The following is a 14235-nucleotide window of genomic DNA, read 5'->3' as shown; positions in this document are numbered from 1 at the left end:
GTGTCCTTAATAGAACTGAAAAATTCTTGCCGCCATAGCTAGAATTTTTTTAATTACTGCCACACATTGTGGATTACCCCACTCAATAGTATTGTTAACACCAGTGGAGACAAAAAATAACCTTTACATATTTCAGCACATTATGATAAATGAAAACACTTTCGAACTGAAATTCGCTTTTGTCATATATTAGTAGAATGAGAAATTTCCTAGCTAGCGTGAAGGAAAGTTTCAATTCTATTAAGGACACGGAGGCGAGGATTATGCAGAATCTTTCTTCACTTTTAATGACAGCAGGTTCAAAGTTAACAAGAAAAAACTACAACTCCCATGAGACCCACTCCCATGGCAACCAATGTCCAATCACACTGCCGTCCGACCGAATGTATAAATATCCCAATGCCGTGACGTTCTTCCTCGTCTTCACTGCGAACTGACGTGGACCACCACTATGTAGTCGCAGGAGTCACTCCTAAGAACAAAGTAAATAGTAATAGGTAAGCAATCGAATCCGCAAAGTCAACAAAACATACAAACGAACTCGTAGTTCCCTGACTGATAAAGCAAACAAGCTCATATTACCAAAATTAGGTAAAATACATGACATCGCAATTTGAATATACATAAGGAAAACTGAATATACCACCTTTCAATGGATAAAATTCGCTCCGGGGCGGGCGCCATGGCCACCGTGGCGGGCGGGATAATCCTCGCCTCTGTGTCCTTAATAGAATTGAAACTTTCCTTCACGCTAGCTAGGAAATTTCTCATTCTATGTCAGGACCGGAGGCGAGGATTATGCATGTTCAAAGCTTACTCACCACCAACGAAGCGGCTTCATGAATAGGTTTAAAATAGAATTTTTTAGAAGTCGACTCGGAGAACCAATCGGCCGCATTCATAATGTCCTCCAACCTACCGCCTACCTGGATAGCTTTAGAGGCCATAGCACCTCGGGTGGAGTGAGCTCCAAATAGCTGGACATTAACACCCGATTCCGACAGGATCCACCGGACCCACCTGGCGATAGAAGGGGAGGAGACTGCCCTGAAAGGTTTCCTGATGGAGATGAGCAATTGCCTCTCCCCCGACGGCCGAAGTTCCGCCGTCACCTCTTCATATCTCCTCAAGCATCTAACCACGCATAGCTTTGGTGTATGCTCAAAAGCAGGATAGGTTACTGACCTGGTACTAGACTTTGTACGTCGCAAAATCGTGAAAGTAACCCCCTCCGGCAAAAAAACTCTAGCGGATACATCTAGAGCCCTGACATCAGAGACCCGTTTGCATGAGATGAGACAGAGCAAGATCGCGAGTTTGGCCGATAACTGTTTACGTGACAGGTATTGATTATCCGGCCATGCGATCAAGAATCGTAAAACCTGATCGACATCCCACAGGGAGGTGTACCTGGGTTCCGGCGGCTTGGCCATGCGGATGCCCTTCAATAGCTTGCACACCCACGGGTGTTCCCCTACGGGGCGATCATCAATCGGAGGGTGTCCTGCTGAAATCGCAAAACGAAAAGAATTTACTGAGCAATAGGATTGGCCAGAAGCCGCTAGGCCAGCCAGAAAATTCAAGATATCGGTAATCTGGGCCCCCAAGGGATCGAAGTGCCTTGCCAGACACCAACGAGCCCAGCCGTTCCAGGCTGATCTGTACCTCTTGCAAGTACTAGGGGCCCATGCTTGTCTGATGAAATCCTCAGCTTCTCGTGAAAGTCTGTGGTCTGCCCAGCGTTCCCTGAAATCCGCCAGGCCACTAGAGAGAGATGGCCTTGAAGAGCTAACGGGTGGAATTGCCCCTCTGGATTCGACAGTATGTTCGGACGAACAGGAAGCCGAATGGGAAGATCGCAAGATAGTTCCAGAAGCGCTGGGAACCACACTTGAGACTGCCAGAGCGGTGTTATCAGAATGACTGTCGCCCCCCTGGCGACGAACCTGAGCTGTTACTCTCGGAATCAGAAGGAAGGGGGGAAACGCATATTTCTGATCTCGGCCCCAGTTCTGAAGGAAAGCATCGACTGCGCTCGCCCCCGGATCCGGGCGCCAGCTGAAATAGTGAGGAAGCTGAGTGTTCCACCTGGACGCAAATAGGTCCACTGTACAAGGACCCCATCGCTCCAACAGAGCTAGGAACACCGCTCTGTCCAGACGCCAATCGCTGGGATCCTCCAGGTACCTGGAGTTCCAGTCCGCCAGGATGTTCTGGGACCCCGGAAGATACTCCGCTGTGACCGAGATCTGACGCTGGAGGCAAAAATGCCAAAAATCTTTTGCCAACTCCGCTAGGGCCCTCGAGCGGGTCCCCCCCAGGCGGTTGATATACTGAACCGCTGAGACGTTGTCCATCCTTAGCAGCACGCAGCAAGAAACCTTGTCCCGCGTCAGGGGTCTGATCGCAAACGAACCCGCCAGGAGTTCCAGACAATTGATGTGGAGATCGAGCTCTTGCTGGGTCCAGCGGCCCCCGAAGGAGATGTCCCCACAACGAGCTCCCCAGTCGAAACGACTGGCGTCCGACTCTATGATCAGATCGGGGGCGACCCCGAATATTGCTTTGCCGTTCCACGCTTCCATGTGGTCTAGCCACCACTGGATCTCCGTCCGCGCCTCCTGGGACAAAGCTATCAGCTACGAATACGAAAGACCCCTCTGTAGTTGATGGGCCTTGAGGCGTTGCAGGGCCCTGTAATGAAGAGGGCCCGGGAAGATGGCCTGGATCGAGGAGGAGAGGAGCCCCACCACCCTGGCCAGTTGCCTCAGGGAGATTCTGTCCCGTCTCAAGACCGTGGACAGCTCCTTCTTGATCTTCTTGACCTTCGGGCCCGGGAGACTGAGGGAGGCTGCCTGGGAATCGATGAGAAACCCCAGAAAGGTCATCGACTGCGAAGGAAGCAGTTCCGACTTCTGTGAGTTGATCAAGAAGCCCAGATCCTGTAGAAGTTGAATAGTTATGCTCACATTGGATACGAGCTGCGAGCGCGACTGATCCATCAAGAGGATGTCGTCGAGGTAAATAATCAAGCGAATCCCCAGAGCCCGCAGGTATTCTACGACTGGCTTGAGTAGCTTCGTGAAGCACCACGGGGCCGACGACAGGCCGAATGGCAGGGAAGCGAACTCGAATGCCTGACCCCTCCAGATGAACTGCAGGAACCGGCGATGAGGAGGAAAGATGGGGACCGTAAGGTAGGCATCCTTGAGATCCAACCGTACCATCCAATCCCCAAGCAGTAAGAGATCCCGGAGCATGTGAATGCCCTCCATTTTGAAGTGGCGGTACACCACCCATTCGTTGAAGGACTTGAGATTGATAACGGGACGAAACCCTTTGTCCTTCTTTTCCACAAGGAACAGATTGCTCACGAAACCCCTGGGGTGGATCGTCGATGGGTGAATAGCCTCCTTCTGAAGGAGCTCCTGAACTTCCGCGTTTATCAAAGCTGCTTCCGCGTCCGAGAAAACCAAGGGCCGTGGAAGAGAGTCCTGAACTGGAGTCCCCAAAAATTCTATGGGGAACCCCGTGACCGTCTGCAGCACCCAAGCGTCTGACGTCAAGGAGGCCCACTTGTGGGCGAAGAAGCGTAGCCGCCCTCCCAGAGTGCGAGGGGAAAAAAGGGTAACACTCACCGTTAACGCCTCCGGGGGCGTTAGCTCCACCACTGGCGGATCTCTTGGATTTCCCTCTACCCCGGTTGGGGAAGAAGGTACCCTGACGGCCATCCCTCCATCCGTTGTTCCGCGGTGGGTAGGGCGAGGGGCCTTGCTGGAAAGCACGTCCGGAGGAGCAGCCCCTGCCTCGTCCGGCCCCGCCGAAAACCTTTCCAGGAAAGATTTTCTTAATTGAGCTCTGCGCCTTATCGAGCGCCGAGAAGGTTGCTACGAACTTGCTCAGTTCCTTCAGGAAAGGATCTCCAAACAAGTTCCCTTGGGCCACCGCCCCTGCCTCTGAGTTGGAGAGTTCTCCTAGTTTAGGGTCTATTTTAATAAGTAATGATCTTCTCCTCTCCGCACAGAGAGCGCAATTCGCGTTCCCCAACAAGCAGACCGCCCTCTGGGCCCACCCCGCCATGATATCCGTGGGAAGGGGAGAATTGGATCGCTTAGCCCATTCAGCGAGCTGTATGATCTGCGTGAGGGGACCCAGGACATCCAATAACTTATCCTGGCATCCCCTCCAGGAACGATCGATACCCTTCTTCGGGTCCTTGACGTACTTCCCGAAGAAAGTACACAGTTTGGGATCCAGATCAGGGGTAGCCGCCACTCGATCCGGAAGAGTCGGGCGTGGGCATTCCGCCCGCAATCTAGCCCGAACCTCCTTCTCCAGGGGCTGGCGAATTTTGCTGGCCACATAGTCTGCCACCCTCTTATCCGGGTGCCACTCCGAAGAGCGGGGATGGTATAACTCCTCAGGGTGGAACATTTCCTCCTCTGAGTCCTCCGTCTCGGGCGGGTCTGATAAGTTAGAAGACTGGCGCCAAGGACGCCCCGCTTCCTGATCCTCATCAGAGGAAGAGTCCCCATCCGTGTCCCTCGCGACCCGCTTGGGGGACCCCTGGGCCGGGTCCGATCTGTTGTGAGTCACTTCACCGGTCTCGCCGGGCTCCAACCCCTCCCGGCAGGGTAGTTGCTGTAGCGTGCGCGCACTCTTACGGAAGGATTCAGTCAGACGACCGAATCCTTCCAGGTGCCCCGCGACACGCTTGCGAGGTTTCTTGGGGACTGCCTCTCCCTGTAGGTCAGTCCCCATCAGCCCCATCCCTGTTCCCCTAAACATGTGGTCCGACAACCTGGCCACGCTGTCTTGCAAGGGCCCTAGAGCCCTATGAATAGCCTGCGTCAGCAGGAGGTCCATCTAAGGAGCCAAGGCCCTCTGGGATGAGCCCTCTCCCGGGGACAGGGTGGGGAAAGCGTTGCGCTCGTTGAGGGACATGTAGGGAATTTGCAGGAAGAAACGCCCTTTAAATCTTGACGGGCAGCCCCCCCGCGCTCCTGCAGTGACAGAGAATTCGAGTCGTCACGAGCGAAACGCCCATTCAAGTAGACGGCCCACAAGAGAAAAACCACTGACGCGGTGTCCGCGGGGGTTGGGAGGGTTTAAAGTGACCAGGGACTCACTTTAAACCCCAACGCGCTAATCTGAAGCGTGCGAGCGCAAACGCGACTCAAAAAGCTAAGAAAAAACGCTCGTGAGCACCTCTAAACGCGCGAAAGAGCGCCCTCTGGTGGACCCGACCTAGATTATTTCTTTGATCGCGCTCTGGCTGAAAAGCCTAACCGCGCGTTGGTGTTGCCGTAGCAACAAAGACAACGCACGCGCGAACAACAGTTATGAAATACAAATCGTTTTAAAACCGTACAGTTCTTAGCTCAACAACTCAGAGACAGAGAAGGTGACACTTATCTGACAGAGAGCAGTGAAGAAAGAGGAAGAACATCAGGGCATTGGGATATTTATACATTCGGTTGGACGGCAGTGTGATTGGACATTGGTTGCCATGGGAGTGGGTCTCATGGGAGTTGTAGTTTTTTCTTGTTAACTTTGAACCTGCTGTCATTAAAAGTGAAGAAAGATTCTGCATAATCCTCGCCTCCGGTCCTGACATAGAATACAAAACTACATATTAAAATTGCTCGCTTTACATTTTACAAGAAAATGCTTGCACTTCAAAGATGGACACCACTGTTACGTACCTAAGGCAGACGTTTCTTAACGTTGGTCTTTCTTTTGTTTTCACAACCTACCCATTACGTTTGATCAGGACTGGGCATGCGCGGTCTGTGCGATTTCTGCTGTCGTCAAAATGTATGCGGCACTGTCACCGCTCACCGGAAGTCATCTCACATGAAAGGAGACGCTCTACAATTTCGTAACCCATACTCTATGATGCTGCCGGAAATCGATTGCTCTGGGTGCAAGATGGCTCCTCCCGGGGAGTACAAGATGACGATGGAGGGGCCAGAGCAGGTGAGAAGGCTGGTGTTGTGACCATTTTTTAGCCAACGCGATAGTGTGAGAGTATTTACAGCTTTGTGTTCTTCGACATTGCTACCAGTCTCGAACCCCGAGCGAACACGAGCCCACAATGCTTAGGTCGGGCCCTGCTTAGCGAATAGGACTTGGAACCGATGAGACAGCACTCTATGATGGAGCCGGGGTTTGAGGTGCCAAGTCACACAAGGCTACTTCGCAGCGCGTATTCTGTTTCGAACAGAGAGAACTGAATGTTTCGGTTAAAATAAAAGATTGGCGACCATCCCGCAATGTAAATGCCTCTGATAAGTGGGAATGACGTTTATCACTACGTCAACAATTGTGAATGTAGTAATGAAGCTGGCACCCTTAAGTTGAGACTGACGACTCAAGACGTGCCAGATAAATTACAATTCAATTCAGTTTTGTTTGTTGGGAAAAATACCTAGTAAAATAAAATACAGAGAAACTCGATGTTGATTCATTATATAAGTTGTAAAATGAACTTGTTCATCTGTGATATTGTAGGTCTCATAATGCTACACAGTCTTTCCAGGATAATGTAGGAACTAATTTTATTAGGATGAAATGTATTCTGCACCAAACAGTATGCTTACTAGATAATGCTGCTGACCTTAACACTAGAGCTTGTTTGTTTGGATTCTAGGATTTACATATTTTGTGTTAAGGTGCTGTTACTAATTTAATTCTAGTTCTGATATACGTTGTTAGGGGTTTTGTAGCCGATGAAAGACTTCAGGAAATTGCTTCTTATTTAGAAAGCGATGGAGAAGTATAGTGTATGTTTTTGATTTTGAAGGTTTGATAAATACTTTGTGATAATTATTAGTGCGAATGCTTTTGTAGGCTATTAACATTTATTTCCGAGACTAAAACAAAATTTGTACTATTTATAATTTTTTTTTTTTTTTTTTTGTATATATGTAGGAGTTATTCTGGTGGCAGGCGCAAACTTTTGATTTGACTAAGCTTATATATAACCAAGTCTCCCAGTTTGCAGATAAATACAGACTGAAAATTATCTATTTCCCTGTCTGTATTTATTTTTAAACATGGAAAAATACAGAAAATAGTTTTTTGTTTTTTTTCTAGACGATTCTCACTACTGTCAATAATGCAAGCTAGGTCAATAGTTGTGCAGACTGACAGGGGAGTTAAAAAAAAAAAAAAAAAACATACGATTTCCTAATGATGTTTAAATAAGTGCAGCAGTAAAGTTGTTTGACCTGTTTTATCATACAACTGATTTCAGGTGGCTATATTGTACTGTCAATGGCTACAGTTAAATGGACATTCAAACATAAGACATTTGGCGGTTGAATAAACGTGGAAATATACCCGTTGTGGCTTCATATTTTTTTTATTTTTATTATAAAAAATTACTATGGATACATTCTGATACGAGTCTTCAATATCAAGGCGGTCTATTTTCATGTTTTTGCCAGTTTGAAGTTTACTGAATGAGTCAGTGTCGCGTGGGTGACGGTAAATTCCTACATGACAAGTAAAAGGGTGTTAACATTTTCTGATGGTATGCCTTATAGATGATTTTTAATTGTACATATTCTGTTTATCAGATTCTTCAATTTCTGCATCCAGTCAGTTTTTTAAAATTCTAAATGCACATTTAATTAATTCCACCACACTACCAGAGTTCTTCTCACTTTCGTCTGGAGATGTGGTTGATATTTGGACTATCTTTTACATATAGGCTATAGTTTGATGCTGTGAACCACAACTGTATTTTGGGGTATAAAACAGCAAGTCTTTGAGATAAAATGTGCATTCTTTGCCTCTCATGTGATACTATTTTTGAAGAGCAGTTGGGGGGACATGGCTCAGGTTTTGCTCCATTTTACACTAGGATCGCAGGTAGAGAACACTATATTTATTTAATATTTACACAGTTATGTCCTGAGAGTTAACTTGGTAACAAAAGTAGTATTGGGGATATTTTGAAAGCTGACCTAGGAATGCAGTTTCCCCATTGCTTGCGAGTTTTGTCACTCACACTTGTTTTCCTTCTTTTCGCTGACATTGTCTTAGCTCATTCAACTTGTCTTTCTCCTTCCCATGGACCATAGCTCATTTGCCACCTCTCTGATTGGCTCTTGCTATTCTTCCACCAGTGCTCACTTTTTAGGTACTCTATCTTTTTTGTGAAGCTCTCCAGGAGAGTGCATGTGATTCCAACTGCTTCCCTTTTATGTCTCCTCCCCCATATTAAGTGAGCTCTCAAGTGCCTTTGTGTGGCTCTTACTGGGTGCCATTTTTAGACTTCACCACTCAAGGCAAGAAGTTGGAGTTTGGGGGGGGGGGCTGGAATATACACTGGCTTTCAAACATCGCGCCAGGTGGAACAAGAAACCAGACCCCTCAGGTGCCCAGCAGCCGGAGGTGAAATGGTGTGCAGCGTGGACGTTGCTTCCTGTGTCACTAGAGTGCTATTTCGTTGGTGGCCGAGCTGTTGAATGTGCTGTTTATTGCGGATTATATACATTTTTGCCTTTCTGTTCTTGCAGTTGCTGACATTTAGAGTGTGCTTGCTCCTGAGAAGTGCCGGTACCATCCTATTAAATATATTACAGCAGTGCTGAGAAGTGCTAGTACTCTCAATTTAAAATTCAGTCAGTGCAGGTACTCAGTACCGGACAGTACCTGTCCATTTAAAGCACTGGTGCAGTCTATTAAAATAAACAAAGTTCTGAGCAGCCTTTGAACGCAATTTAAAGTAAAAACTTCCCATCCTCTGTTCAAGCAATCTGTGGTCAAGAGAAGGGTAAAAGAGATCCAGTGCTCATCACAGCTTTCCACAGAGAGGCAGTAATGCTGTAGGCTGAGGCAGACCCAGCCATCTGTGACCTGTGCTGCGGCACACCCTATGAGATAAGAGTGTGAGGAAGAATTGCACGGAGGGTGTAGGACCAACCATAACATTGGTAGGGTGGAGAGAGGAGTAGAAATAAGATGTTACATTATCACAACACAGATTTGTGGCTCATGCACACATTGCTATTGACAAATAATTCAAAACGTTCTATTGGCTTCTTTTATATACTTTTTATAAGTCAAATTAATTGTAAAATAGCAGCTAAAATAATAGGACAACATATCTTTATAGTTTGTTGCTGATACGTATGCAGTGAGTTGTGTGATGATGTACGGTGAATTTCTTAACTACGTCTCTTGCCTGCAAGCTTGCAGAAGTGTGTTCTGTAATAATAATAAAAAAAAATCAATGACAAGAAACAGAAAATATGTACAAGAAACAGAATCCCCTTGCCAGTTTAACAAGCACAGTTCTGTATGTTGTGCACAAACAGAAGAGAGATTACCTGCCCTACTCCTAGATTGCCTCTGCAGTGTGGTCTGTGCTCTTCTGCTTGTCTCTGCGATCTATCTTTTGTAGTTTCTCTGTTGTCCATCCTTGAAACCTGTCTTGGCTATTTGTCCTCTACAGGCTGTCTTATCTATGCTTCTATCTGCAGTCATATTCATAAAATAAGGGGTAACCCTGGGAACAGGGTAGTATAATAATAAAATAAACAGTGGTCCCTGAAGGGGGAAGTGTAAACCTCAACTTCCACGGTAAGCTAGCATATAACCATCACTGGATTGGTTTTAACAGAAATCATAACATTTCATTAGTTTAAATAGCATTTAGAATCGTAGGAAAACAAACTCATTGAGCTCTGTTATTATGAACATTTGATATTGAAGTGGTGTTCCCCCAACAATGCAACAGTGCACTGAAAGCGAGTAATAAGTGTGCTAATGCTCTACCTTATATACAAATAAATAGTGCCTGGGGAGTTGTTTGATCTAAACCCTAGCACAGAGTTATAAACTCCTGAATTATATAAACACAGTACACTATTATTGTGTCAGAGTTTTCGCCCTCTAAGGTTCTTAAGACAGGGTCATCATCAGGACAAGAAATGGAAAACACCCATTGGATAGTACTAATGCAGTAATAGCCCAAAAAATATGTTCAGGAATGGATCCTCAAAACATGGGTTTCGAAACCCCGAGGTAATCACAGTGTCACCCAAACTCAGTTCGGAATGGTTTCAAAAGAGGTCACCGCATTAATCTGTGAATCAATTTTAACCGCTTTAAACACTCAGTGCATGAGTAAATGCATGCGGTTGAGTCAAGCACAGCACTGTGGGGAGCTCCAGCATGTGCGTCTGTTCAGTAAGTATGTCTTATGATTCTAAATATTATTTAATCAAATACAATTGTATGTTTTCTAGTAAAACCAATCTACTGATGGTTATTTCCTAGTTTACCGTGGAAGTTGATGTTTACACTTCCCTCTTCAGTGACCATTGTCTTTGCAGCCAGTCTTCAGAAACCAAACTCTGTTGCCTACACTCTGCAGTTTTCTATTTTGCTGGCTCTCTCATACTTCTTCAACCTCAGATGTCTGTTTGTCTTGCTTCTATGCACCTTCCCTCGTTCTGTTTTTGCCCATGTTGCTTGTCCCCTCCCACTCCTTTTATATTGTTGTCCTTGTTGCTTGCCCCCTCCTTCCCTTTTTAGTTCGAGCGCACAAGCGCTCTGGCCTATTGAAATCTATCTGTCAGCTTTTGCCCACCGCACACCCTTCACTATCACTCGTTCGCTGGCTTGCCTTTCAAAAACCCTTTATCATTGGGGAAATGCTTTACGTTTGTCCTTCCTTGTTGCCTTCCCTTGTTCCCTACGTCTGTTGTTGCTGTGTAGCTTGCCTCCACCGCCGTTTCTTCCATTGTTGCTCATGATCCTTGCCCCCAGCTGACTCCTCCTTCCATTATTGACTGTGTTGCTTGCCCTCACCCCCTCCCGTTGATGCTTGCTCCTTCCATTCGTCCACCCTGCCTCTGTTGTTCGTGTTAATAACAAAAAGAGTGCTATGCCCCCCTCCATTTCACCTTTTTGTTTTCCTTGTTTGTCCCCACCCACCATAACAAAAGAAAAGTGCTATGACGTGGACATGGCTGGCGGCACCGTAGTGCTTTTCCACCCCACTTTCACACCTTCTTTTAACCTCCACTAGTCCTCTCGCAATAAAGAATAAGCATTTGCAATGCAGTGGGTCTCGTGTTTGTGCGAGTTAGAGCTATTAGCATTGTAAACTCCAAACCAGACTTTTCTTGCCACATAAATTGAAAATGAAAAGTAAAACCGTTTCACATAACTGGACTTTCCTTGCCATATAAACTGAAAAGTAAAAGTTGTCCATAAGCGAGCTGACAGCCGCCATCAGCGCAAAGCAGACACACAAAGGGAAATAAAAGTTCACTTGCAGTGAAACCTATTGGCAAAAGTGCAAATATCCATGTAACCGGCAAAAGTGCAATTACCTATGTAACCGGATTGGTGTTATGCAAAGCGCTCGACTACTGCCCAGCGAGATCACGCTGCTAAATAAAGAGAAAAAAGTAGCCCAGAAACCGGACGGAAAACATCGAGCCTCATATGTTTTCAGTAGTTGGTTGGTGCGCTTGAGGAGGGCTAAACAGGCATGACCTTATGCATACCTTTCACTAATGAAAGCAAGCGGATTTTAGAAGGCAAGCCCACAAACCGATGAAAGTGACTGATTTGACATGGATGTGGTTAGAAGCCCTAAGAGAGATTACAACACGGGACGGAGCGCTTTGCGCTCTCCCCTAAAAAGTGCCATGACACAGCCAGCGCTGGCCACATCATTTTGAATTTTTTTTAAATATAGAATAACTTTCAGCTATGCTGTACAGCAGCCACACTGCTGTACACCATGGCTGAAACAATGACATAGCTAATGCCTTGCACAGCCAAGACCTATTGGCTTTGCCAGTACTTGTATATATCCAGCAACAACTGTGATTGGTAGGTGTTGCCTTCTGTGGCGTTAAGGGTTCGTGTTTGATAGTTATTTTCTAATTGAATTAAGGATCACCAAAGGTCAGAAAGTTGAAGAGCAATGTTGTTGTGTTTTTTTTTTTTTTTAATCATTTTCAGGAAGATGTTATGTTCCTGAACCAGATGGTTGTCCTGAGAGAGAACACAGACTAAATACCAGACAAAAGCTAATTGAAGAGGATAGTTTAAAAATTTGTCTAGATCATGGGACAGGGCAGACATCTAATCAAGTGGTTTACAGAAGCACTGCAAACTCATATCTCCCATGAACACGGAACGTTGTGTGCTGCGTGGGAGAGAGACTTTGGTGCGCCCTTCACAGACACGCAGTTCTATCTAGCCACACAACCATTCCCCGCAACTCCAGATTTCGACTCCTACAAGTCTACATTATTCACAGGGCATATATTACACCAGCACGTATTAACAGATACTTCTTTCGCTGTGATGCAGCCTGCCCCCGTTGCAAACATTTGGACGCAGATGTCCTGCACATGTTATGGTGCTGCCCCCTATTGCACAGTTATTGGGGAGCTGTTGTCGCTTGTCTGTCAATATGCACATCGCTCACACTGTTACCTACATGGGAGTTGGGTTTGCTTCCTAGAACCCCCCGCCACAGGGCTACCGCACGATTTTTAGACCTGGGGTTTATAACAGCCAAACGGTTAATAACCCGCAGATAGAAAGCTGCTGAAGCACCAACCATCCTTCCTGACCTGGGTGGGGGCTGAGGGAGTGGCGCTGAAACAGGAGGATGCGTTAGGGTTGCGTAAATACCCCCTCTCAGACAGTTGGGAAATGATGTCATCCTCTCTACGTGCTGCGGAGACGGACTCTGACCCAGCAGAGACACACTAGCCTCTTAGAGCAATCCAGTGATCATAAATCACTGAAGATACCCTGTAAATGTTACTGATACACTTCGCATTTACTGTACTTCCATACCAAACATTTGGATTGGGGCAACGACGATACTGAGCACTTGGATCTAACTTGCATGTTACACGCGCAGATACTTCTGCACATCATTCGGGGAACTCCACATACACGAAGGCATTGTAATATTGATATTGAATTTTTAAATTCAAAGTACTCCTTTGTTATTACATGTTATTGTTTCACTTGTTACTATTCTAGGATCGGCATTTATATGTAAGTATACAATTGCGTTTACTGTCACACAGAGCAACAACAGAGTAACAAGATAATTGTTGATCTGTGTTTAGACCCTGGTGACCACCCAATCACTAAAAGATTCGTTGATGTTACAGCTTCAGTAGATATTAATGATTGTAATGGGTGGAGCACAAGTTCAGTAATTACTATATTAATCTTCTATATTTGATGTTTACATACATACCCTTGCTGATAAGGCCCACAAGCTTGCAAACTGTATAACAGCTGTACTTATCTACCGTATCGCAACCAATACTGTATTACTCTGTCATGATATTACTAAATAACAATAAAAAGATTCCGGGGGGAAAAAAAACAGAATGAGCTAGTATGACCAAAAACAAGTGCTCCAGTTATTTTTACGTTCCACTGCATCTGCCTGGCCACAACAAATACATCTTTTATAAATTAAGCCTGTTGGGAGCCCTTGGGTCCACCCAGCGAACATAGTGCACTGAGTATGTTTAGAATACAGCACAACAGAAGTGACCAAAAGACTGAATAAGATCTGCCTGTGGTGCTACATAGATGTAAAAAAATGTAGGGCTCAATGACGAGCCTCTGGGGTCCCTGAGTTTTATGGGGAGAAACATCAAAAAACAGGCATTTGCAGTACAATACATCTCTCATATGCTTGATTTAGAGCTATTGGCATTGTAAATTCATAACTGAACTTTTCGTGCAACATAAATTAGTCAACCCTGACACGTAATTTGGTCCTCTCCCCCACATAATTCAAGTTGCTATGCATATAACTAAAGCACTTCCATTTACCTTATTCCTTTATCTGCAGAAAAAGATGAAAATATTGTTGTTATTTTTTTATGTTATTATTTTGAAGTCCCCTCACCCAAACCTAGTGTGGGGATCCAGAGATGACCTAGAGAGTAAGAGCACATCGTGCAGTGAGTTTCCGAATGCAGCAAATATGGTAGTATCTTGGCAGTAGTGCTTAGAACAGCCCCTAGAAGACACCATAATAAAAATAGCATTTGAAACAAACTGCTGTCCAGGCTAGATCTAAAAAGAGCTTTTTTCAGAGAAAAGTCACTGCAACACCGTTGAACTTGCTGTCTGGGAAGTTAGAGAAAGCACTGTGGTTTTACAGCGCCTATAGTGTAATAAAACCCATTTTCATATATTATATTAACACAAAACTAC

The 14235-nt window shown here is 45.7% G+C and overlaps 2 protein-coding genes across 2 annotated transcripts in view; one reads left to right on the top strand and one right to left on the bottom strand.

The window, feature by feature from the left end:
* Window positions 1-209: 209 nt before the first annotated feature.
* Window positions 210-5405, bottom strand: LOC138299627 (uncharacterized). The gene is made up of 2 exons (XM_069238059.1): window positions 3639-5405; window positions 210-472 (listed from the first exon to the last, which is right to left on the bottom strand). The coding sequence occupies exons 1-2, from the start codon at window positions 4864-4866 to the stop codon at window positions 450-452; spliced, it is 1251 nt and encodes a 416-aa protein (XP_069094160.1). The 5' UTR covers window positions 4867-5405; the 3' UTR covers window positions 210-449.
* Window positions 5406-5776: 371 nt separating this feature from the next.
* LOC138299626 (26S proteasome regulatory subunit 8) overlaps window positions 5777-14235 on the top strand; it is a 175192-nt gene continuing 166733 nt past the window's right edge. Inside the window, exon 1 of the mRNA XM_069238058.1 lies at window positions 5777-5979. Coding sequence (XP_069094159.1) covers window positions 5782-5979 — 198 coding nt within the window. The 5' untranslated portion in view covers window positions 5777-5781. The remainder of the gene's footprint in view (window positions 5980-14235) is intronic.

The sequence above is a fragment of the Pleurodeles waltl genome, chromosome 6, assembly GCF_031143425.1.
Source record: "Pleurodeles waltl isolate 20211129_DDA chromosome 6, aPleWal1.hap1.20221129, whole genome shotgun sequence".
NCBI lineage: Eukaryota > Metazoa > Chordata > Amphibia > Caudata > Salamandridae > Pleurodeles > Pleurodeles waltl.
The sequence above is the reverse complement of the archived record's forward strand: the minus strand, read 5'-3'. Positions and strand labels throughout refer to the sequence as shown.